The sequence below is a fragment of the Phoca vitulina genome, unplaced genomic scaffold (assembly GCF_004348235.1).
Source record: "Phoca vitulina isolate PV1807 unplaced genomic scaffold, GSC_HSeal_1.0 scaffold18, whole genome shotgun sequence".
In the NCBI taxonomy this organism is placed as follows: Eukaryota; Metazoa; Chordata; class Mammalia; order Carnivora; family Phocidae; genus Phoca; species Phoca vitulina.
The window spans coordinates 27,661,814-27,687,626 of NW_022589721.1; the positions used below are offsets into that span (position 1 = coordinate 27,661,814).

A 25,813-nucleotide genomic window follows, 5' to 3' on the forward strand; every position below is an offset into this window, starting at 1 on the left:
ACAGTCAGATCTGTACAGCAGTCTAAGCTAACTGTTCAGGAAGCTGCATGGTTCATTTTATCCCATGGGCTGTTATTCTTACGGTTTATAAAAACCTGAGAAGAGCTTCAGGTGGACCCAGACAGGGTGCGCCCATAAAGTGACATGGACATCAGCCCGCCCTCTGCTGCCCATCACCCAGACACCTGCTGGTAAAGGTAAGCCAATAGAAACCCACCATGTCCATGCCCACCCCTGTCCCTTCACTTTGACTCCAGGGTGAGCTGGACAAAGGGTAAGAGGGATGAGGATGCTGTGCAAAGACCAGTCTCACTGACGCCTAGTACATGAACTTGGAAGGATCAACCAGCTGGTTGCTTGGATACCATTTTCCATTGTTTAGAGTATATGTTTTTAGAAGTAAAGGGGCTACTTTATCCTACAAGGACTCTGCTTGTAGGGGAAGGAGAAAAATAACTCCACACTTACATCTAGAATACTTCCACGTGTAGCCATGGGATCTCTTATTACAAATTGAAGGAGTGTGGGGAAAAATGGTACTTCCTCCACTCAGACCTAAGTCCCACACTCGACTCTCCACTTGTCTAATTATGATGCACACAAGAGTGCTTGAAGCTCAGAGAATTCCTCTTTTAAATTTTACCAGAAAACTTCTTAACTCAAGTGTATGAGGGAAGGTTGGATGGGGCAGAGGGGGACCCAAAGGAATTAGCATCGAGCTTCAAAGAGTGTTTTATTTCAGGACTAGGGGATTCTCATAGGATTACATAACAGAAAGGCACTGCACCATTTCACCTGCCCCATGTGCTGGGGGCGGCGGAATCCTGGGAAAGCCTCTACACCACACGTGCGGAGGCCCTCTTTAAAATCAAAAAGGGAAAAATGCGCTACAGCATGACTTTTGCATGAAATTCTTTCATACTGTTGGCACACATGCAAAGGGTTTTAATCAGGCCCTTTACAGGTCAATGGCTCTCTTTGTACATATTGACTGGCAAGCCTTTTTAGCTGAAACCTCCGCCCATCCTGACCTCTCCCTTCTGAGGCAAAGTAAAGAGCCCATGAATGTGAAAAAAATGGATTTGCAAGCAGGTAAAAGGAGTGGGTACTCAGTTCCCTTTTACTTAGTTGAGAGCAAGACGATTCATTTAATAGTAAGTTCCTCTGCCGTATTTTAAAACATCCAATTCACAAGCACTTGATGTAATACAACTATGTGAGAGATGAGATGGGGAAAGCAATTGGTACTTTTTGAGCGCTTCTACATTCCAACTGCTGTCTGCAAGGCACTTTACATTTTTTTCACTCATTCAACCAATGAACATTTATTGAGCACCTACTGTAAGCCAGGCATTGTTTTAGGCGCCAGGGATACAAGACAAAGCAAATGTAGTAGGTCAAGAGTCCCTGCTTGAGGAGTTTACAGTCAAGTGGAAAGTCATGAACAAGGAAATTATAATGCACATTAGGGTCAGAGAAGGGCATGGACCTGGCAGATGTGAGAACACGAATGAGATGGATGCATCTGGAGAGGGGACAGTCAGGGGAGAGCGGGGGGAAGTGGGGAGACAGAGGGGTGAGAGGGAGGCTCAGCCGGGCCGTCGCTCTGGCCGCGTCTGGGAGCTGACGGTGGGGGGGCAAGGCCAGAAGCAGGGAGCACATCAGGTGGCTCAGCAAGAAAGGAGGCACGAGGTGGCGGCGGTGTGGACAAACGCCACCCCTCGAGGGTGCTGGGGAGGGAAAACTAAGGGAGAACACACAGAAGGAGCTAACCAGCTGTGGGCAGGGTGTGAACGAGACAGTCAAGAATGACCTGAGGTTTCTGACCCAAGCGACCGCCAAGGAGCGGCCACTGACAGACACGGGTATGGGAAGGGCCAGCCAACTGTGGCCCCCCCGGGCCAAATCCAGCCTGGTTCTGTAACAGCTGGGAGTTCAGAATGGCTTTTACATTTTTCAAGGTTTGTGGGAAGAAAACAAAACAAATCAAAAAGAAGACGATATGGCAGGAAGCATATGTGGCACTCAAAATCTCAAATATTTACTATGTTTTTCCCGGAGTTTGGTGACCCCTGGCCTGCAGGAGGCGCAGGTCTGGAACAGACGAGGAGCTGAGTGTTGCCCGGGCTAAGTCTGAGGCGCCTTCTAGACGTGCAGGAGCAGATGCTGAGCGGGCAGTGGTCCCCGCAGGGCTGGGTGAGCCTGGGGGAGAGGACAGGGCTGGAGCAGAAACTACGAAGCCTTCCATGTAACTAGTGTGTAAGCATGGGGAGACTGGGGAGATGCCCCGGGGAAGGAGCGTGGAAGTGTGTGGACTTCCGAGAGCAGGAGGTCACAGCTAAGGCGGCCCCAGAAAAGGAGACCAAGAAGGAGCAGCCAGAAGGGCAGGTGGAGCCCAGGTGAGCGGGGGGCACCTTCTGTCATTTGATCCTCCAGCCCGTCGTCAGGCCCAGGGCCATACGGATCCCCGTTTCACTGATAAGGAAACTGAGGTTCAGAAAAGTGACCTGACCAAGGCCACCCTACGAGGCATTGGCAAGCAAGACTCCAAACTCAGGCCTCCGTAGCTCTGCCTACCCCACACAGCTTCTCTGTGGGACAAGCTGTGGAATCATTACCGATACAACAGATCCACTAAAACCCAAGTCATTCCACGCAGGTTTTAAAGCAATGTTTGCTTCCAAATAAAGAGCTAATTCTATGATTAGAGGCTAACACAGCCTCATCAAGGCAACCAAGCCCCCAGTACCAGCACTTTTCCCTGAGGAACTCGAGGCACATGTGATGTCACACAGCTCACAAGGGCATCCCTGGGGTGGGAGATGGTGTCCTCCTCTGGTGGAGGGGAAGATATTTTTTTTGACTTGACAAAACAGTCTCAAAGTTTATCCAAAGGAATAATAACTCAGTGAGAAAACTAAGAGATGTCCATAAAAAATAAAAAAGGAATAACATATGTGTGCATAATCAAATTAGTTATAAAAATAACACCTAATAAAACAATGTACTAGAACAGATATTACTGAACAGACCAAAATCTCAGAACATGCCCAGCATCTTGAGAGACTGGCATTCCAAAATAAAATGAAAAGGACCGATTTCTCTATAAATATGTTGAGTCAATTGAAAATTGTTTAAAAAAAATAAAAAGATCCCTACCACATACCACATACCAAAATAAATTTCAAGAATATTAATTTTAATAGATGTTATAAACCATAAAAGTAAAACCTGAAAAAAATACAAAAGAAGTTTCCCCTAAGATAAGGGAAGTTCCTTTCAACACAGAGAAATCATGAAAAAAAAAAATAACAAAGGATAAGACTGATAAGTTTAAATATGCAAGGTTATTTCACTTCTGCATATAAAAAGATGTGGCAAATAAAATGAAAAAGCAAATATTAAGTTAGAGGGAAATATTTGCATAATATGACAAACCACTGAGATACGTAACAAAAAGCTTTTAAGAATTATCAAAATAAAATACGACTGCTACCAAAAAAGTGGGTAGGAGATGGAACTAAGCTTTTTTTTCAAGCTTTTTAAAACTGAAAAGAAAAAGGAGGGCCGAGAGTTTGGTTACAGCTGCAGAGCAGATCATCCCTGGAGCTGGGACACCCGGCCTGTGATCGGGCACACCAGGTATCGAGCTGGCCTTCGAGAAAACATGAAACCACGGGAAGTCCTTACCAGGAAGGGGGGGAAGAAGGGACTACCTGGTGAAGCTACCCTGCCCCTTATCAAAGAGCATGGGGCTGAGAGAGACCCAGGAGGTGTCAAGGTCTCGTGTCCTTATCCTGCCCCACCAAACTCAGGCCCATGTGGGGCAGAAAGGGGGCGCAAAAGGTAGCAGGCCCCCCCATTCTGGTGCTGTTCTCACTGCACCTAACACGTGATGCCTTTCTTCCCAGACTGGTGAATGTCTGGAAACAAGACATGACTTTACAAATACCTCAAACTCCCAAAAATGTCAGGGAAAAAAAAAAATTAAGAGAAAAATTAAGAGAAAAAAAAATAAGAGAAAAATTTCCTGTTTTGTTACAAAATATTTCATAATGCCTGCAAGGCCTTTCCTCTTTGGGAAGGTTGTCTTACCGCTTTGAGGACAGACCATCGTTGCCCACCCAAGTTCCCTTCCCTGCTGAAGGGCTCAGGGAAGCAAGTGACAGGTGGGAAGGGCTGCGTGTGTCACTACAGACCCCGGCCCTCCCCTCCAAATCCAACAGCGGTCGGTCCAGGGCCCCTGATTAGACATACACCCCATCTCCTCGAATCCTTTCAGGCCAGGACCCAGACCCCTGAGCCAGGCATGAGGCCACAGCGCCCCTGCCGGGCCCCAAGCGTGCCCCCCCAGACCCTACCACCACAGCCCAGTGGACACCCCAGACCTCCTGGAGCTGACGACAGCTGCTTTTCATTAATGGCGCTGTATTATTCGAGATTTCAGTGAATCACGTGCTTCCAAGTCAGGAAATATCAGTAAGGCTTATTGTTTGTGGAGGAACAGAACTCATAAATAATTACATGATTTAATGCTTTCATTACTCAGGGTAGACTGCTTGACTGTCACTGCATTTTTAATTATTTTGCTTATGGATTTTCTTATTTACAGCACACTGCTTAGGTCTGAATAGTTATAGCTCTGGCCTTCGTTCAGCCTTAGGCAAGCCCTGGATCTTTAGTTCTAACAAAGCCTGGCTAAGCATGCAGCCTCTCCGTAAGTCCCTCAAGCTCACCCAGATGCACACACAACAGGATGGATTCCCTAAAACATTCTTAAAATAAAGGTATGACCTAATGGCTATATCATCGTCTAAGTTCTAAAATCAAAAATAACTGTTGAAATCATTCTTGATTTTTATGGTGAACTCCAATTTTTGTATATAATTGTGCTAAAATAGCAATATATTTATAAATATGGGTTTATTGTCTCATTACATAGAATACTGACAAGACCTTGCCACAACTGGGGTTTTTAAAGGAAAATAAAAAATGCTTAAGGCCTTTTATGGTTTAGCTGCCTGTCTTCCTTTTTTTTATTTAAATTCAATTAGCCAACATATAGTACATCATTAGTTTTTGATGTAGTGTTCAATGATTACCTAGTTGTGTATAACACCCAGTGCTCATTACATCACGTGCCCTCCCTAATGCCCATCACCCAGTTACCCCATCCCCCCACCTCCATTTCCACAACCCTCTGTTTCCCATAGTGAAGAGTCTCTCATGGTTTGGCTCCCTCTCTGATTTCTTCCCATTCAGTTTTTCCTCCCTTCCCCTATGATCCTCTGTGCTATTCCTTATATTCTACATATGCGTGAAATCAAATGATAATTGTCTTTCTCTGCTTGACTTATTTCACTTAGCATAACCCCCTCTAGTCCCATCCATGTCGATGCAAATGGTGGGTGTTCATCCTTTCTGATGGCTAAGTAATAATATTCCATTGTATATATGTACCACATCTTCTTCATCCATTCCTCTGTTGAAGGGCATCTCGGCTCCTTCCACAGTTTGGCTATTGTGCACATTGCTGGTATGAACATTGGGGTGCATGTGCCCCCTCTTTTCACTACATCTGTATCTTTGGGGTAAATACCCAGTAGTGCAATTCCTGGATCAGAGGGTAGCTCTATTTTTAACTTCCTGAGTAACCTCCATACTATTTTCCAGAGTGGCTGCACCAGCTTGCATTCCCACCAACAGTGTAAGAGGGTTCCCCTTTCTCTGCATCCTCTCCAACATTTGTTCCTCCCTGTCTTATTACTTTTAGCCATTCTGACTGGTGTAAGGTGGTATCTCACTGTGGCTTTGATTTGTATTTCCCTGATGACTAGTGATGTGGAGCATTTTTTCATGTGTCTGTTGGCCATTTGTATGTCTTCTTTGGAGAAGTGTCTGTTCATGTCTTTTGCCCATTTCTTGACTGGATTATTTGTTTTTTGGGTGTCGAGTGAGAAGTTCTTTATAGATCTTGGATACCTAGCTGCCTGTCTTCCCAAAACTATTCTGCTTTCCTTCTCTCCATCCTACCCCTCTCAGGGAGACTTTATTGGCCACTGTGACCATTGCCCACCACCTCTCCTGCCCTCAGCGATTCACATCCTTCTCCTCAAGCTGCTGAGCCCTCTTCTATCACAGCACCCACCTTTAGCATGGCCTGCATGCTTCTCTTCCTCCGCACCACTCCTTAGTGGCAGAAACTGCTCCTTACTGACCCTATACCCCAGGCATGGCTGGGACATAGTAAGAACTCGATCAATAGTTCTTAAGAATGAATGAAATTAGAAATCCACTTAAGTGTACTTCATTAAGGTCAAATTTGCCCAAGTATTGTTTGTATTTTAAACTGAGCCCCTGAGGTAGCTTGGATTATAAGCATCCACTTGGAAACATCGGGTCAGGTGTGATCATGGCTGCCCCTCAAGGTCCTCAGGTTCAGGTGAGGACGGAGGGCTGAAGAGGATTGAAACTTTCAGATCAAGGCCTCCTGAGGGTGCCTTATTCCCTGAAGCCACATCCCCTCCACACCCACCCACCCATGCACACACGCATGTGCACGCATGCACACCACCCAGCACTGGGGGAGGTCAGGCAGGGCTCCAGTCCTGAGCACGGGGCAAATGAGGAAGCAGGGGAGTTCTTTCTGCTCTCTTTCAGAATCAAAATTCTAATAGACCCAGGTCTTTCTTGCCTGCAGACACATCTACTGTTTCTGCTGGTCTTGGGATGTCAGCTTCACACCCCACTTTCAAGAGGGGAAAAAACTCACTATGCTATGGAGTCATTTACTTACCGTCAGCAGTGTGAAGGAGCTTGTGACTTTTCAACGTCCCTTTCGATTTGAATTTCTTGCCACACATGTCACACAGGTGGGTTTTCTCAGTGCTATGACGATTCATATGAGCCTTGAGGTTACTCTTGCTGCGAGTTGCATACTCACACAAAGAACATTTGAAGGGTTTCACACCTATGGGGGAGGGGGGGGAATATATATATAAATAAATAAAATTACACAGACACCCACCTATTTATATGGGTGTGCATATATGCGTGCATCCGAAGGATATATGTGCATATCCGTGTCGAACAAAGCAGTGCCTACCCCTAGACTCGCCGCACACGGGCCTTGCCATGCTCTCATCCATGCTGTTCCTCCCGACGGCCATGCCCTGTCCTCCTGGTTCTGCCAGGGCCTCCCCCGTGCAGCCTTCTCTGGCTTGCCCAGGCCAGTGCCCTCGGTGCCCTCTCAGCGTCCCAGTCCTGAACTCCCTGCTAGCCGTACTGCTATACTGCATGGCGAGTCGTCCGCACCGGCCTCTCCTCACGGTCCGGGAACTCCTCGCGGGCACAGACCCCCAAGCAGTTTCTGCAGCACACGTTCATTATATTCAACTGAACTGAGATAAACTGACCAAAATTAAAGTAAACAAGGGCCTGTGCAGAAATCAATGGGATCAGGCCCCCAGGATCAGATGGGAAAGCACATTTTCATAAACTGAGCAAAGCCTTAGGACACAAGCTATTGTTGGGCTAAAGGCTTGGACTGTGGGGCGTCCTGGCTGCTCACCCTTCACTCGACAAACACCTCCTGAGGACCTACTCTGGAGCACACACTGAGGGGGCTCTGAAGCTGAGAAGCCACGGCCCCTGCAGCCACCATCCAGAGGGAGATGTAAAGCAGTAAGGCCGTGACACCCAGTGCAACGTGCACAGGGAGAGGGATGACGTGCCCAACACTGAGCGCGGGAGGACCTGACACCCTGCGCACCCAGCATCTTCAGCCCTTGTCTACGGGATCCAAGACTTTGCAGCTAAGGAAATCGAGGCTTCACCGAGGCTGTGGGGTATGCCCAGGGCACAGAGGGCAGGTGCATGTGTCCGGGTAAACAAACAGGGCCTCCCAACCTTGGCTTTGAGCTCTGCTCCTTCCGCCTCGTCTGGATCCCTACTCCACCATTTACTGAACTGTTCACCTCTCCCTTCCTGACGGTGCTTTCCCCAAGGCCTGAGAACAGGTGTTTCTCTCCTCCCTGCAGAAAACACTCCGTCCTTCGTTTTCTCCAGGAACCCTCTGCCTGCAGCACTCCAGCTCCCTAACTCACAGGCGGGACCTCAGCAAATGTCCAGAAGGGCTCCCCCGGGTGTTGGCTCTGAGCCTCATCCCCAGGAGCGCTGTGTCCTTACAGCGGGAAGCAAAGTTGGTGGCCCGCCGTCTCCAACGACCTCCTGACCTCCAACTACCCGAAGTCCTAGAGCGTGTTCCCCGCACTTCTCTTCACAGGCAAGCATCCCTAAAGCACAGCTTATCTTCCTCCCTCCACTTCATCTCCACGCAACTCTCCCGCCTTCTGAATTCTTCCTCCATGATGCCGGACCAGAGGCCTCTCTGCCGTCCTCTTCGCCTTCGTTCACTTGTAACCCCAACACCTGCTGAGCGCCTACCACGCCAGCGCAGACGTCATGGTGATCTAGCTCACTACAATCCCAATGAAAGCTCTGAACCGCACACCTCTGTCACTGCAATGGCAACTGAACAGGGAGGGACTGAAATCACCGAGCTTAGCTGGCTCATGGATACATTTCTCAGGAAGCTGAAGGACACCTAACTGCCAGGCACACAACGAGACGGCTTCCTCCTAAAGTACGCCCACATGAAGCGTGGAGGCACAAAACTAAAAGGGGGCTCTACCTTGAAAGAAGAATACTCACCTTCGTGAGCCCAAATATGACGCTGAAGGTCGGAGCCGTTCTTCATGAAATAGAAATCACAGTACGGGCACTTCATGGCTCGCTTCCCAATCAGACCTTTCAACTGAACTCTCCTCCCGAGAACCTCGGAAATAGTGCTCATGGACACCTCTAGAAGAAAAGCAGGCGGATCATCAGACGCCAAAGACGACTGGCTCCCGCGAGACGTACGTGAACCTCGTGACCGCGCCCCAACGCCCTGGCCGGTCCCAGCAGCGCTCAGGTGGCCAATCGAGATGTGCCCGCCCGCAGTCACGCAGTAGGACTTTTGCCTAAAAATTGAACCAGAATTGAATCAAGGCTCAGATCTAAATATCCGTGAGCATAAAACGTGAGGGATGGAGGAACAAGACCAGGAAGCACCGTCAGACAAATGCAGGACATGAAATCACCTACAGGAAAAGCGACCAGTCCCTCCAAGAAACTGATGTCACGGGATCAAAAGTGGGGTGGGGTGAACCACAGAATATAAGGAACTCATGTGACGTAACAACTAAAAGCAAAATGCCTGGGTCTTGATTCAAAGAGTTTTGTGTTGACGGAGGAAATTTTAAATGAACTAATACTAGGCAGTAATAAAGAATCAGCATTAATTCTGTTTTAAGGGTGACCTAGTGGTTATGCTCCAAAAACACCACAATCAGCATCCCAAAGTTCTTTTACGGGAAAATTACATATGTGCGGGACCTACTTTAAGATATTCTAGAACAAAGAGTCTGGAGAGTCAATACACGAAACAATGCACAGTCTGACAAAATGCACAGGAGTGTGGCAGCTGAGCTGTTGCGGACCCGTGGGGGTTCCTCATATTATCCTGCGTTTAGTATATATTTGAAGTTTAGACCAAAGACAAACCACACCTCACATATGTTCATGAGAAAGGGTGGCCGGTTTAAACGAGCACCCTCGGCTCACACCATACCCAGGGTGACACGGCAGAAGGAGGCCATGAGAGAATCCCATAACCCGCATGCTCCCACACAGATGGTCTTAAGGCTCCATCTGTTCCCAGATAAAACATGAGTGTTGGTGAACTCCGTTATCTCTTTACTTTTCTCCAGTATCATTTATAATCAGCGAGTCAGTACCCTAGCACAGGAGCAGATACAAAATAAAGCAGACGCAAAAGGGACATGGACGCTGGGAAAGGTGCACTGCTTACACATTCCTCATTTATACCACACACAGTGCTCTCGGGACTGCCCAATGTGACGCTGGGGACCTGAGGCTAGACCTTAACAATGGCAGTCCTTCCCCAAGGCTCTGGGCAGGGGGTAGAGGGGGACAGGAAAGTGCCAATGACCTGAACACAAGAGGCCAGTGCAGGGAGAGCAGGGTATGGGTGGGGTACGGGCGGGGCCCTTCCCCAGGCAGGGAGCCCCCAAATCCTCCCCAAGGATGGGACTCCAAGGAAGAACACAGAGAATAAACAGGAATTAGCAGAGTACAGGAAATGTGTCCCAGGTGGGGGAAACGGAGGTGTGACAGGCATGAATGCCCAGGTGGCTCATGCTTCACACCTCTGAGTGGGCAAAGAGACCAATGTGGGGAGACCCGAGGGGACGGTCACTCCCAACTCAGCAAGGCTCCTCAGCCTGGGAGCACACACCACTCACAGACCACCATGCTGGGCAACCAACTCTTCATGGGCCCCCTGGGCGTGGTGTCTAAGGTCAGACCTGCTTGTGAGTGACCCACCCAAAGGCATACCAAGTGAACGTTAAAAGGGAGGAGGGAGATGGGAGTGTGGGGAGACAGAAGACCAGATGAAAGGATAAAATGAAAGAATTAACTCCCCAACATTAAATAAATGTAATCGTGTCCCTCGAATTCACTCATCCTTTCATCCCCCTTTATTCCCATTTTGTGCAGCTGATACATAATGCTGTGTTTTAAAGTAAACATAAGCACTATAAAATTAATCTCCTCTCCAAAATGCATAACCTTACCAGGATGGTTGGTCTTGATATGCGACTTTATCAATCGGTCTTCTGAAAAAGACTTTTCACACACTGGACAAGAATAACTCCTTTTGTCCTTAACAGAAAGAGAGCATAATCAACGGGTTGTCTCATTTAAACCAGGGCTCCACGGAGAAACCACCACCACCACCACCACCGCCGCGGCCACCGCCACCACCTCCACAGTGCACCTCTGCAAACACGTGACATGCCGCCTGCACCTGGCCCCACAGCCCGGAGAGCTCAGGAGTGCTGGGGACTGGTACCGGCTCCATTTCGGAAGGGAGGGACGGGGCTTACAGCTGACGGTCCGCTGGAGGTGGCCAGGCCAGCGGAGAGCAGGGCTCGGCCTTGAGGTCTACCACGCAGACCAGCGCTGCTCCATGACCCAACGCGTATCATGTCCTCCAGTGCTCTCTGCGTGGTGTGTGGGGGTTTCACAGAAGTTATTTTACTGAGACTCACAACCACTTTCAATTGACAGGCATTATGATGTTCACATTACAGATTAAGAAACAAGGCCAAGGATGATGAGCCCAAGTCTGAGAAGAAGAGCCAGTATCTGAACCCGCGATGCCCACCCCAGGCTGCTCCCATAACCCCCAAGGCCCGCGTCCCACTGAGGCCACAGGTAAGGGGTTCATTCCACACTGCTCCTCGCTTCATTGATCCAACTAACTGCCATGCTACATTCTCACCACGGGGAAGGCTCTTGTGAATGATCAAGCTATAGCTTTTGCTCACCTTTTCCTTCAGCTCACTGTAGGACTATTTCACATGCCAGCTTTCCCCCCAAGGGTGGGTGTTATGGGTTAAACTGTGTCCCATGCAAAATTCATATTGAAGTCCTAACCCCCAGTACTTTAGAATGAGACCTTATTTGGAAACAGGGTCATTGCAGATGCAATACTTAAGATGAAGTCATGGCGGGGGGGGCGGGGGGGGGGGGGCAAATCCAATATGACTGGTGTCCTGGTTAAAAAAAAAAAAAAAAAAAAAGGGAAACTGGGACATGGACATGCACACAGGGGATGCCATGCGAAGAAGGAGGCAGAAATCCAGGTGACAAGTCTGCAAGCCAAGGAACAACAGAGATTGCTGGCAAAACACCAGGAGCTAGAAGAGAGGTGAAGAACAGACTCTCCCTCACAGCCCTCAGGAGGAAGGAACCGTGCAGACACCTTCATCTTGGAATCCCGGCCTCCAGAACTGTGAGACAATAAACATCGTTGTTTATGCCACTTGGTGGGTCGGGGGCCCTGGGGGCTAATTCAGGGGGTGAGCAGACGAAGGGGAAGGGCTGCAGCGGGCCTCCACCTGCGCTATGGGTGCTTCAGATGGGAGGGGTGGGCAGAAAGCACAGAGCTCTGTGTGCAAGTTTGCTCCTGCCCACCGTTACCGTCCCCGACAGGGACGACAACCAAATGAAGCAGCATTAGTGCAAGCTCACCAAGCATAGAAACACCCACAAACCTACAACAAGCTGCAGAGTGTGACCTATGTTAACAAATTGCACGAGCCCACAAGCAACACAGGCCCGTGACTTCAAGTAAAGGTTTCGGGCAGTGTGTGTTCCGGAGGATGTTAACAGTCCCTGCTGACCTGGATATACAGGCGCACAAATTCCCACCATTTACTGAGCATCTACGAGGAGCTCAGTATTGCACCGAGTGCTCCCCATGTCATGGTCAATGAGTAAGTCACCCCAAAATGCAGTCTACTCACACGCTCACACCAATAAATAATGATAGCAACAACAGTGACCATTTAAGAACTTACTCATGCAGCGTGCTGCGCTCTACGTACCACACCCTATGCGGCGTTTGAGAAGCTGTCCAAGGTTCACACCACACCCAGAGAGTAGAGGTGGGTGTCCAAACCAGACCTCTGTACTCCAGAGTTCCTGCTCCTATAAAACAGTGACTAGGAGTATGGACTCAGGGCTTCGAGTCCTTATGTTCAAATCCTGGTTTCACCACTTATTAGGGGGGAACTTTGGACAAGTAACTTCACCTGTCAATGCCCTAGTTTCTTCATATGTAAAATGGCAATAAAAACGGCCTCCTTGCTAGAAGGAAAAAGGAAATTAAAAACACATAAAGTGGACTTCCAATTTCCAGTCCAGCACATAAGAAGCTTGGAAGTCCATCCTAACAACAAATGAAATGTTGGACAAACTGAAAAAATAACTCTTCTTAATCCATAAGAGACATGAGGCCACAGGGCAAACCACTGCCCCCCAAGCTGGAGAGAATGCAGAGAATCACAACTTCCTGGAGCACAAACTCACAGGCAGAAACCTCTCTGTGAACCAGGACCAGAGCAGGGAAACTAGGACTGGAACTAACGAGCTGCCAGAAGCTTGCTGTGGATAACTTTTGTGAGTTTTGCCTCTAGGAGCTCAACCTTGTACCGACATGAGTATCAGAGAAAAACCCACACTTCCGCTTCCGGCAAGGAGAAGGGGAAAGGAACCATTTTAAAATACACCACAGTATTCTATTCCTCTTAACGGAGGCCTCCAGGTAGGAATAAAGATGGCAGAGGAGTAGGGGACCGTATTTCAACTGGTCCCCGGAATTGAGCTGGATATCTACCAGACCACTCTGAGCACCCACGAAATCAGCCTGAGATGTAAGAAGATCCGGATCTCCACAAACAGAATATCACGAGCGGTTGGTTTCGAGGTACAAAGCAGGGAGCCATGATTCCCTGGGCAGATGGATAAACAGCAGCAGGAGGGAGCCTGGCCGTGGGGATCCTACACCGCCGGTGAGCGACAGCCTCGTGCACTGGGGACGGGGCACAGACTCGCAGACCAGTAGCGGCAGGGAAGACTTTAGGGCAGCCCCCGGGGTGGAAACCCGGAGTGGCGGGGTCGCACGTGCGAACTGGGAGCGGCTGGCCATTTTAGAAGCACAAAGGGCAGAGATGTGCCCTGACCTGGAGGCAGGACTGGGAGCACTGCGGAGGGGTGCACAACCCAGGACGCTGCAGTTTATGGCAGCACAGACAGAAACGGAGACAGTGTGGCCTGGAGAGCTCACTGAAGAACAGACTGCGATCTCTCTGCTCTGAGGCAGAGGGTTGGAAATGGTCTCTTCTGCTCTGACTCGTGGAAGAGACGCGGAAAGCCTCCAGGGAAAGCCCCCAGGGAACAAAAGCCCCAAAAAACTGATTCCCACTGAGCCAATCCCCCGTGCCAGGGGGGCAAGGGCAACTCTGCCCAAACAGGGTTACCTGAGTAACAGCACAACAGGCCCCACCCCCGGAAGACAGGCTGGGAGAACAAGAGGTCAGCAACCCTAAGGTCCCTAGAAAACAAGAGCATCTTGCTTGGGTTGTGGTCAATAATTTGGACTCTATAAATTCCCTCAACCACCCCTCAACAGACTGACTAGCAGGAGGAACCCCCAAAATAGGAAAGACTCAGAGATTATGACTTATGCCGCAGATTTACAAATGGATGCAGATATAACCAACATGTCGGAGATGGAATTCAGGCTAGCAATTGTGAAGACAATAGCTAGAATGGAGAAATCAATTAATGGCAACATAGAGTCTCTAAGGGCAGAAATGAAAGCTGAATTGGCAGAACTTAAAAACGCTATCAATGAGATCCAATCCAATCTAGATAATCTAACAGCTAGGGTAAGTGAGGCAGAAGAACGAATAAGCAACCTGGAAGACAATATAATAGATAAAAAGGGAAAAGAGGAGGCCAGGCAAAAACAACTCAGAATCCATGAAAACAGAATCAGAGAAATAAGTGACACCATGAGGCATTCCAATGTCAGAATAATTGGAATCCTGGAGGGAGTGGAGAGAGAGAGAGGACTAGAAGATGTATTTGAGCAAATCGTAGCTGAGAACTTCCCTAATCTGGGGAATGAAACAAACATTCGAGTCCTAGAGGCAGAGAGGACCCCTCCTAAGATCAAGGAAAACAGGCCAACACCCCGGCATGTAATAGTAAAACTTGCAAATCTTAGAACCAAGGAAACCATCTTAAGGGCAGTTAGGGGGAAGAGATTCCTTACGTACAGAGGGAGGAACATCAGAATAACGTCAAACCTATCCACACAGACCTGGCAAGCCAGAAAGGCCTGGCAAGACATATTCAGGGTACTAAATGAGAAGAACATGTAGCCAAGAATACTTTATCCAGCAAGGCTGTCATTCAGAATGGATGGAGAGATGCAGAGCTTCCAAGACTGGCAGAAACTGAAAGAATATGTGACCACTAAGCTGGCCCTGCAAAAAATATTAAGGGGGGGTTCTATAAAAGGAGAAAGACCCCAAGAGTGATATACAACAGAAATTTACAGGGACAATCTATAAAAACAACATCTTCACAAGCAACATGATGACAATTAATTCATATCTTTCAATAATCACTCTCAACGTGAATGGCCTAAATGCTCCCATAAAACGGCATAGGGTTGCAGATTGGATAAAAAGACAGGAACCATCCATATGCTGCCTACAAGAGACTCATTTTGAACCTAAAGACACATCCAGACTGAAAGTGAAGGGATGGAGATCCATCTTCCATGCCAGCGGACCTCAAAAGAAAGCTGGGGTAGCAATTCTTATATCAGACAAATTAGATTTAAACTAAAGTCTGTAGTTAGAGACACAGAAGGACACTATATCATTCTTAAAGGGTCTATCCAACAAGAAGATCTAACAATTGTAAATATCTATGCCCCCAACATGGAAGCAGCCATCTACATAAGCCAACTGTTAACCAAAATAAAGAGTCATATTGATAACAATATGTTAATTGTAGGAGACCTCAATACTCCACTCTCAGCAATGGACAGATCATCTAAGCAGAAAATCAACAAAGAAACAAGAGCTTTGAATGACACACTGGACCAGATGGACCTCGTAGTTATATACAGAACATTCCACCCTAAAACAACAGAAAACTCATTCTTCTCGAGCGCACATGGAATTTTCTCCAGAATAGACCACATACTGGGTCACAAATCAGGTCTCAACTGATACCAAAAGACTGAGATTATTTCTCAGACCACAATGCTTTAAAACTGGAACTCAATCACAAGAAAAAATATGGCAGAAATTCAAACACTTGGAAGCTAAAGACCACTCTGCTCAAGAATGTTTGGGTCAACCAGGAAATCAAAGAACTTAAACAATTCATAGAAATCAGTAAGAATGAAAACACATCGGTCCAAAACCTATGGGATACTGCAAAGGCGGTCCTAAAGGGGAAATACATAGCCATCCAAGCCTCACTCAAAAAAACAGAAAATAGAAAAATCCCGAATTCACCAACTAACTCTACACCTTAAAGAACTAGAGAAAAAGAAACAAACGATGCCTAAGCTACGCATTAGAAGAGAAATAATTAAAATTAGAGCAGAAATCAATGAAGTAGAAACAAGAAACACAGGAGATCAGACCAACGAAACTAGAAGTTGGTTCTTTGAAAGAATTAATAAGATCGATGAACCACTGGCCAGACTTATCCAAAAGAAAAGAGAAAGGACCCAAATTAATTAAATTATGAAAGAAAGGGGAGAGATCACGACTAACACCAAGGAAATAGAAACAATTATTAGAAATTATTATCAACAACTATATGCGAATAAACTGAGCAATCTGGATGAAATGGATGCCTTCCTGGAAACCTATAAGCTGCCAAGACTGAAACAGGAAAAAACTGACAACCTGAACAGGCCAATAACCAGTAAGGAGATTGAAGCAGTGATCAAAAACCTCCCAAAAAACAAGAGTCCAGGGCCTGATGGATTCCCTGGGGAATTCCACCAAATATTCAAAGAAGAAATAATACCTATTCTGCTGAAGCTGTTTCAAAAACACAGAAACAGAAGGAAAACTTCCAAACTCATTCTCTGAGGCCAGCATTACCTTCATCCCCAAACCAGGCAAAGACCCCATCAAAAAGGAGAATTTCAGACCAATATGCCTGATGAATATGGATTCCAAAATCCTCAACAAAATCCTTGCTAAAAGATCCAACAATAAATTAAAAGGTTCATCCACCACGACCAAGTGGGATTTATCCCCAGGATGCAAGGGTGGTTCAACATTCGTAAATCAATCAGTGTGATAGAACACATTAATAAGAGGAGAGAGAAGAACCATATGGTCCTCTCAGTTGATGCAGAAAAAGCATTTGACAAAATACAGCATCCTTTCCTGATTAAAACCCTTCAGAGTATAGGGATAGAGGGAACATTCCTCAAGTTCATAAAATCCATCTATGAAAAACCCATAGCGAATATCATCCTCAAAGGGGAAAAGCTGAGAGCATTTCCCTTAAGATCAGGAACACATCAAGATGCCCACTTTCGCCACTATTGTTCAACATAGTACTAGAAGTCCTAGCAACAGCAATCAGACAACAAAAAGAAATAAAAGGCATTCAAATTGGCAAAGAAGTAGTCAAACTCTCTTTTTGCAGATGACATGATACTTTATGTGGAAAACCCAAAGACTCCACCCCAAATTACTAGAACTCATACAGCAATTCAATAATGTGGCAGAGTACAAAATCAATGCACAGCAATCAGTTGCTTTCTTATACACAAACAACGCAACTGTAGAAAGAGAAATTAGAGAAACGATTCCATTTACAATAGCACCAAAAACCGTAAGATACCTCAGAATAAACCTAACCAAAGAGGTAAAGGATCTATACTCCAGGAACTACAGAACACTCATGAAAGAAATTGAAGAAGACACAAAAAGATGGAAAAATATTCCATGCTCATGGATCGGAAGAATAAACATTGTTAAAATGTCTATGCTACCCAGAGCAATCTATACCTTCAATGCCATCCTGATCAAAATTCCAATGACATTTTTCAGCGTGCTAGAACAAACAATCCTAAAATTTGTATGGAATCAGAAAAGACCCCGAATCGCCAAGGAAATGTTGAAAAAGAAAAACAAAGCTGGGGGCATCACGTTGCCCGATTTCAAGCTATATTACAAAGCTGTGATCACCAAGACAGCATGGGACTGGCACAAAAAGAGACATATAGACCAATGGAACAAGAATAAAGAACCCAGATATGGACCCTCAACTCTATGGTCAAATAATCTGCGATAAAGCAGGAAAAAACATGCAATGGAAAAAAGACAGTCTCTTCAATAAATGGTGCTGGGAAAATTGGACAGCCACATGCAGAAGAATGAAACTCGACCATTCTCTAACACCATACACAAAGATAAACTCAAACTGGATGAAAGACCTCAATGTGAGACAGGAATCCATCAAAATCCTAGAGAAGAACATAGGCAGTAACCTCTTTGACATCGGCCACAGCAACTTCTTTCAAGATACATCTCCAAAAGCTAGTGAAACAAAAGCAAAAATGAACTTTTGGGACTTCATCAAGATAAAAAGCTTCTGCACAGCAAAGGAAACAGTCAATAAAACAAAGAGGCAACCCACAGGATGGGAGAAGATATTTGCAAATGACACTACAGATAAAGGGCTGGTATCCAAGATCTATAAAGAACTTCTCAAACTCAACACCCAAAAAACAAATAATCAAGTCAAAAAATGGGCAGAAGATATGAAAAGACCCTTCTCTGAAGAAGACACATAAATGGCTAACAGACACATGAAAAAATGTTCATCATCATTAGTCATCAGGGAAATTCAAATCAAAACGACACTGAGATACCACCTTACACCAGTTAGAATGGCAAAAATGGACAGGGAAAGAAACAACAAATGTCGGAGAGGTTGTGGAGAAAGGGGAACCCTCCTACACTGTTGGTGGGAATGCAAGTTGGTACAGCCACTTTGGAAAACAGTGTGGAGGTTCCTCAAAAATTTAAAAATAGAGCTACCTTATGACCCAGCAATTGCACTCCTGGGTATTTATCCCAAAGACACAGAAGTAGTGAAAAGAAGGGCCATATGCACCCCAATGTTCATAGCAGCAATGTCCGCAATTGCCAAACTGTGGAAAGAGCCGAGATGCCCTTCAACAGATGAATGGATAAAGAAGATGTGGTCCATATATACAATGGAATATTACTCAGCCATCAGAAAGGATGAATAACCAACTTTTACATCAACATGGTTGGGACTGGAGGAGATTATGCTAAGTGAAATAAGTCAAGCAGAGAAAGTCAATTATCATATGGTTTCACTTATTTGTGGAACATAAGGAATAGCATGGAGGACATTAGGAGAAGGAAGGGAAAAATGAAGCGGGGGGAAATCGGAGGGAGAGATGAACCATGAGAGCCTACGGACTCTGAGAAACAAACAGGGTTTTAGAGGGGAGGGGGGAGGGGGGATTGGTTAGCCCGGTGATGGGTATTAAGGAGGGCACATACTGCATGGAGCACTGGGTGTTACATGAAAACAATGGATCGTGGATCACCACATCAAAAACTAATGACGTATTGTATGGTGACTAACATAACATAATAAAATTTTAAATAAATAAATAGATAAAAATAAAATAAAAACAAGGCCAGTCTCCAGGGGAAACCAATTAACCACAGCCTAACCTGCTGGGGTATTATCGGAGACAAAGCTACCTGGGGGAAGGGAAATGCCCACCTCCAGCCTCCTACTACATCCTTCCATGTGTGAGAAAGAACGTACCCAAACCCAGACCACTTTAGCCAGCCTTCCCCACCTAAAGGGGCTGGAAAAAAAACCGAGAAACACTGGAGAAGTTCATGTCCAGGGGCAGAGGCTCACCGAGAGACTGAGACCTAATCACAGGATTATAAAAGGATCCCCCTCCCCCAAACCTTACCAATACATTAATAAAAGCCTATTACAGTTCCTTGTACCCAGTACATCCTGTCCAGCTGTAAAGGAAGAAAAAAATTACAAGACACACTAAAAGGCAAAACACACAGTTTGAAGAGACAGAGCAAGCATCAGAACCAGACTCAGATTTGGCAAGGATCCTGGGATTATCAGACTGAACATTTAAAACAACTCTGATGCACATGTTCAGGGCTCTGCTGGATGAAGCAGATAGCAGGCAAGAGACATTGCCCACAATGAAAGCAGAGACATGAAAATTCTCAGAAAGAACCAACAAAGAAATGCTAGAGATCAAAACCACTGCAACACAAGTGAAGAATGCCTCTGAGATGGGAGTAGTAAGAGACTGGCCACAGCTGAGGAAAGAATTTCTGAGCTTAGGGATATCTCCAAAGAAGCCTCTAAAACTGAAAAGCAGGCAGGAAAGAAGACTGATGGAAACAGAAGAGAGCATCCAAGGATTGTGGAACTACAGAAGTAATATGCATGTAGTGAGAATATGAGAAGAAGAAGAAAGAGATAAAGGAACTGAAGAAATATTTGAAACGATAATGACTGCGAATTTCCCTAATAGGATGTCAAATGCCAAAACAGATCCAAAAAGCTCAGAGAACACCAAATAGGAATAATACCAAATAAACTACACCTATCATGTTCAAACTACAGTAAACCAAAGTTAATGAAAAACTATTGAATGAAGGCAGGGTTGGCGGGGAGGACACCTTATCTCTAGAGGAGCAAAGATAAGAATTATACCCAACTTCTCAGAAACCATGCAAGCAAGAAGAGAACAGAGTGAAATATTTACAGGCCTGAAAGAAAAGAACACCAACCCAGAATTCTGTGCCCTGCAAAAGTATCCTTCAAAAATAAAGGAGAAATAAAGACTTTCTCGGACAAACAAAAATTGAAGGAATTTTTTACCACTAAGACCTGTCTTACAAGAAATATCAAAACAAGATAAAGTCAGAAACTTGATCTGCATAAAGAAAGTTAGAGCACTGGAAAAGGAAGAAGTGAAGGTAAAATAAAAACTTTTATTTATCTTAATCTTAATTGATCTAACAAAGTTTGCTCAAAATAATAATAGCAACAAGGTATTCAATAATATATGCTCTCTATATACATATGCTTATACAAAAGTGAAATAAATATCAACAATGATACAAGGGGTACAAAGAAGGAATAAGGATTATTTTGTTATTACAAGGTACTTAAACTATCCATAAAGTGGAACAGTGCTATTTGAAAATCAACTTGGATTATATATAAATGTATACCACAAGTTCTATGGTAACCACCAGAAAAAATTTTTTAAAAAAGTACAAGTAATATACTAAGAAAGGAGAGAAGATGAAACCATATAAAGTGCTGAATTACAGCTACAAATGAGGGGTGCCTGGGTGGCTCAGTCAGTTACGTGTCTGTCTTTGGCTCAGGTCAAGGTCTCAGGGTCCTGGGATCAAGCCCCTTGTTGGGCTCCCTGCCCAGTGAAGAGTCTGCTTGTCCTTCTGACCCTCCCCCTGCTCGTGCTCTCTGTCTCAGAAAAATTAAATCTTTAAAAAATAAATAAAACTACAAACGGCAGAAAAGAAAAAGACTGGAACACAAAGGAACATAGAACAAGGGCAACAAATAGAAAATACTAACAAATATGATCAATATTAATTCAACTATATCAATAATCACTTTGACTACCAGTGATCTAAATGTACCAATTAAAAGACAGAGACTGCCAAGCTGGATCAAGAAACAAGATTCAACTATATGTTGGCTGTAAGAAAACCCCTGTAAATTTAAAGACACATGCAGATTAAAAGGAAATTATACCATGCTAACACTAATCAAAAGAAAGGGGAAGTAGCTTTATTAATTTCAGACAGAACAGACTCCAAGGATAATTATCATTTATAAAAAGGGACACAACATAATGTTGAAGGGGTCATTCTCCAAGAAGACATAATAATCCTTAACACGTATGCATCTAACAACAGAGTCACAAAGCATGAGGTAAAAACGGGTAGAATGGCAAGGAGAAAAAGATGAATCCATTACTTTAGTTGGAGACTTCAATGCCCCTCTCTCAGAAATGGACAGATCCAGCAGGCAGAAAATCAGTGAGGACACAGTTGAATTCAACAACACCATCAATCAACTGGGTATAATTGACATCTATAGACTACTTCATTCAACAACAGCAGAATACACATTCTTCTCAAGGTCACATAGAACATTCGCCAAAATAGACCACATTCTGGGCCATAAAACAGCCCTCAACAAATTGAAAAGAATAGAAATCATACAGAGTCTGCTCACAGACGCCCCCCCAAAAAAATAAAAATAAACTAGTAATCAATAACAGAAAGATAGCTGGACTATCTCAAAATATGTACAAATTAAACAATATACTTTTAAAAACACAAGTTGAAGAAATCTCAAGAAATTTTTTTTTAATTTTAACTAAATAAAAATGAAAACACAAGTTATAAAAATCTATGAAAAGAAACGAAAGCTGTATTTAGAGGAAAATTTATATAACATTGAATGTATAATATTAGAAAAGAAGAAAGACCTAAAATCAACCATCTAAGCTTCCACCTTAGGAAGGCAGAAAAAGATGAGTAAATAAAATCCAGATTAAGTGGAAAAAAAAAATTGAAATTAGAGCAGAAACCAAATAAATTAAAAATCGGAAATCACAAATACCATATGATTTCACTCATATGTGAAATTTAAGAAACAGATGAACATAGGGGAGGGGACTAAAAAAGAGAGAAGGAGACAAACCATAGGAGACAATTAACTATAGAGAACAAACTAAGGTTGCTAGAGGGAGGTGTGGGGGGGATGGGCTAGATGGGTGAAGGGTATTAAGGAAGGCACTTGTTGTGATGAGCACCGGGTGTTATATGTAAGTGATGAATCAATAAATCCTACTCCTGAAACCGATATTATACGATATGTTAACTAACTAGAATTAAAATAAAAACTTGAGAATACATACATACATATATACAGGAAATCAACAAAGAAAAATCAACAAAACCAAAACCTAACTCTTTGAAAAGATCAATAAAATCATTAAGCCTCTAACCAGGCTAATAGGCAAAAGAGAGGCCACAAGTTACTAATTTAAGAAATGAAAAGGGGGACTTACTACTGAAAAGGGGGACATACCACAGATCCCCTGAACCTTAAAAAGATAGTAAAGGAATACCATGAATAAGTTTATGGCCACAAATTTGACAACGTAGATGAAACAGACAAATTCTTTAAAAGACACAATCTGCCAAAACTCACAAAGAAATAATCATAATGATCCTATCTCTACTAAAGAAATGGCATCAAAAATTAATACTGTTCCAAAACAAGGGGTGCCTGGGTGGCTCAGTTGGTTGAGCATCTGACTCTTGGTTTTGGCTCAGGTCATGAACTCAGGGTCGTGAGATCAAGCCCCGCCTCAGGCTCAACGCTTAGTGAGGAGTCCGCTTAAGATTCTCTCTCCCTCTCCCTCTGCCTCTCCCCTCACTCATGTGCACTCTCTCAAAATAAATAAATCTTTAAAAAAATAATAATAATAATCTTCTAAAAACAAAAAGTACCAAGCCCAGATGTGTCCACCAGTGAATTCTACCAAACATGTAATTATACCAATTCTCTACAATCTCTTTTAGAAAACAGAAGCAGAATTAAACTTCCTAACTCATTCTACAAAGGCCAGCATCACCCTAATACCAAAAGCAGACAAGGACATTACAAGAAAAGTAAATTACAGGCCAATATCTCTCATGAACAGAGATGCAAAAATCCTCAGCAAAACATTAGCACATCGAACCCAACAATGTGTAAAAAGAACCATACACCACAACCAAATGGGATTTATCCCTGGTAGCCAAGGCTGATTCAACATTCTAAAATCAAATAATAAATCCATCACACCAGTAGGATAAGAAATAAAAATCACATGCTCACATCAATAGAAACATAAGAATTTGATAAAATCCAACATCCATTCATGATACACAATCTCAGTAAACTAGGAAGAGGTGAGAACTTCCTCAACTTGATAAAGATTATCTATAAAACACTTACAGCTAACATTATACTTAATGATAGAAACTAGAAGTTTTCCCACTAAGATTAGAAACAAATCAAGGACCTGTTTACTAAGTGAAAGAAGCCAATGTGAAAAGGCTCCAGACTCTATGATTCCAACTCTACGACATTCTGGAAAAATCAGAACCATGCAGACAGCAAAGGATCCACAGTGGCCAGAATGTGGGGGAAAGAAAGGGATGAACAGGTGGAGCGAGGAGGATTTTAGGGCGGTGAAACTCGTCTGCACGATGTGGTAACGATGAATGCATGTCATTATACATTTGTCCACACCCACAGAACGTACACCACCAAGAGTGACCCTGAATGTAAACTCTGGACTCTGGGTGTTACTCGTGTGTTAGTGTCCGTTCATGGACTGTAACAAAGGTACCACTGTGGTGTGGGATGTCAACAGTGGGGTAGGCTGTGCCTGTTTGGGGACAACGAAATCTCTGGACTTTCTGGTCAATCTTCAGCGAACCTAAAACTGTTCTAAAAAATAAAATTTATTAAGAGATAGCACACATAAAGTGCTTAGAATGGAGCCTGGCGCTCAATAAATTTTACAGAGGTCGCTGATGTGGCTGCGGCCTTGCTAATGCAGCTCGGCCTCAGCTAAAAGTCCTTCTTGTGGAATCTCCAAGCGGGGGATCTGAGTGAGCGCCCTCCAAAGCCCTTTGTGGATTAGCTGCTGCTGTTGCAGGACAGCTCCAGAGAGGGTGTTCCCTGGAGCACACTTCAGAGAACGGTACTTAGTATTCAAAAACAAAAACAACACCTAACAAAAGTCCCTCTGGACCATCAGTCTGGCTGCATGTCCCACCAAACATCTGGGTTCCAAGCGATGCCTGCCAAGCTCAGGTGTCCAGGCAGCTCTCGTGACACTGTCCTGAGCTTCGTGCCTAGCCAATGCCACAGACTTCCACCCAGGCTACGCTGTGGGCTCAGGCCTTCTCAAGGTGCTCCCGTCACTGTCCTCCTCTGCCCTTGACCCTTCCAGGTCACCCCATCACTCCCTGAGTCTGCACACAGGAACTCGTGCTCACAGGCCATGTCTGAAAGATGCCCTGGACCTGGCGGGCATCCTGGTGGAGGATGTCACCACCCCCGCCTGCCCCCAGTGCCCTCAGCAGCAGAGATGATGGATGCATTCAGCAGGGCTTTGAAAGAGTTTACAGTCCTCTCCCCTAAGTCCTTGCTATTTGTTTTTTTTTTTTTTCTTTTAATCTCTGATAGTCTGAAAGCAATTTATCTTAGAGCTTATCTGGTCCCCTCATTTCTTGATGCCTTTGAAGACTGTCAGAAGGACACAGGCAGCAGGACACAGGCGGCAGGAGGAGGGGGCACTCTTAGGACTCATTTATTTTTTTTTTTTTTCCAAGCCTCAGTTCTGTACCAGAGATGAAAACCCAAACTGACACAGCAAACTTAAAACGAGTGGCTGTTAAAAGTGTTCCTGGGGACGTCTGGGTGGCTCAGTCGGTTAAGCGGCTGCCTTCAGCCCAGGTCATGATCCCAGGGTCCTGGGATCGAGTCCCACATCGGGCTCCTTGCTCAGCAGGGAACCTGCTTCTCCCTCTCTCTCCGTCTGCTTGTGCTCTCTCTGTCAAATAAATAAAAATCTTTAAAAAAAAAAAAAAAAAAAAGTGTTCCTGGCAAAGACGGAGAGTAAGAGGCCCGCGCAGTAATGACAGTCAAGGAGCCCAGCCCTCGGAGTTTGTTTGAGCCAGTGGAAATGGCCTTCAAAGCAACAAAGGACCCTTTGAAAAAAGAAAGGCATCAGCAGGAGTCTGGGGTGTGGGGTGCGGGCATTGCCCCAGGGCTCAGGCTCAGGCCCCCCGCTTTACCCCTGGGTGGACTCCGCCTTGGTCTATAGCTTCTAGGGCAGGTGCCTTGGCCCCCAAAGCAACTGGGCAGTTCTCAAGTCTGAAACTAGCAGTGAGTGGAGAATATCAAGCCTGCCCCCCGGCCACCAAGTGTATTAACTACCAGGTAAGTACTACTCCTATAAAATATGTGAGTCAAGTTTAAAAAATAGGGTGGTAGATTCAACTCTGAACAATCTCTCATGAATAAAAGCATGGTGATGGTGTCCGCTGCCCTCCGTGGACTCACTCACTCATTCCTCAGACCTTCCAGATGCCCCTGTTATGTGCCAGGCATTGCACTGAGGACAGAGGTATGAGACACTGGCCCTGCGTCC

The 25,813-nt window shown here is 45.0% G+C and overlaps 1 protein-coding gene across 3 annotated transcripts in view; it reads right to left on the minus strand.

Moving 5' to 3' along the window:
* Nucleotides 1–25,813, minus strand: part of ZFAT (zinc finger and AT-hook domain containing) — a 216,930-nt gene that overhangs the window by 80,722 nt on the left and 110,395 nt on the right. For all 3 annotated transcript variants that reach the window (XM_032415477.1, XM_032415478.1, XM_032415479.1), the window contains 3 exons: nucleotides 10,701–10,788; nucleotides 8,713–8,862; nucleotides 6,797–6,970 (listed from right to left, as the gene is read on the minus strand). In XM_032415477.1, the coding sequence (XP_032271368.1) occupies nucleotides 6,797–6,970; nucleotides 8,713–8,862; nucleotides 10,701–10,788 (412 nt within the window). The remainder of the gene's footprint in view (nucleotides 1–6,796; nucleotides 6,971–8,712; nucleotides 8,863–10,700; nucleotides 10,789–25,813) is intronic.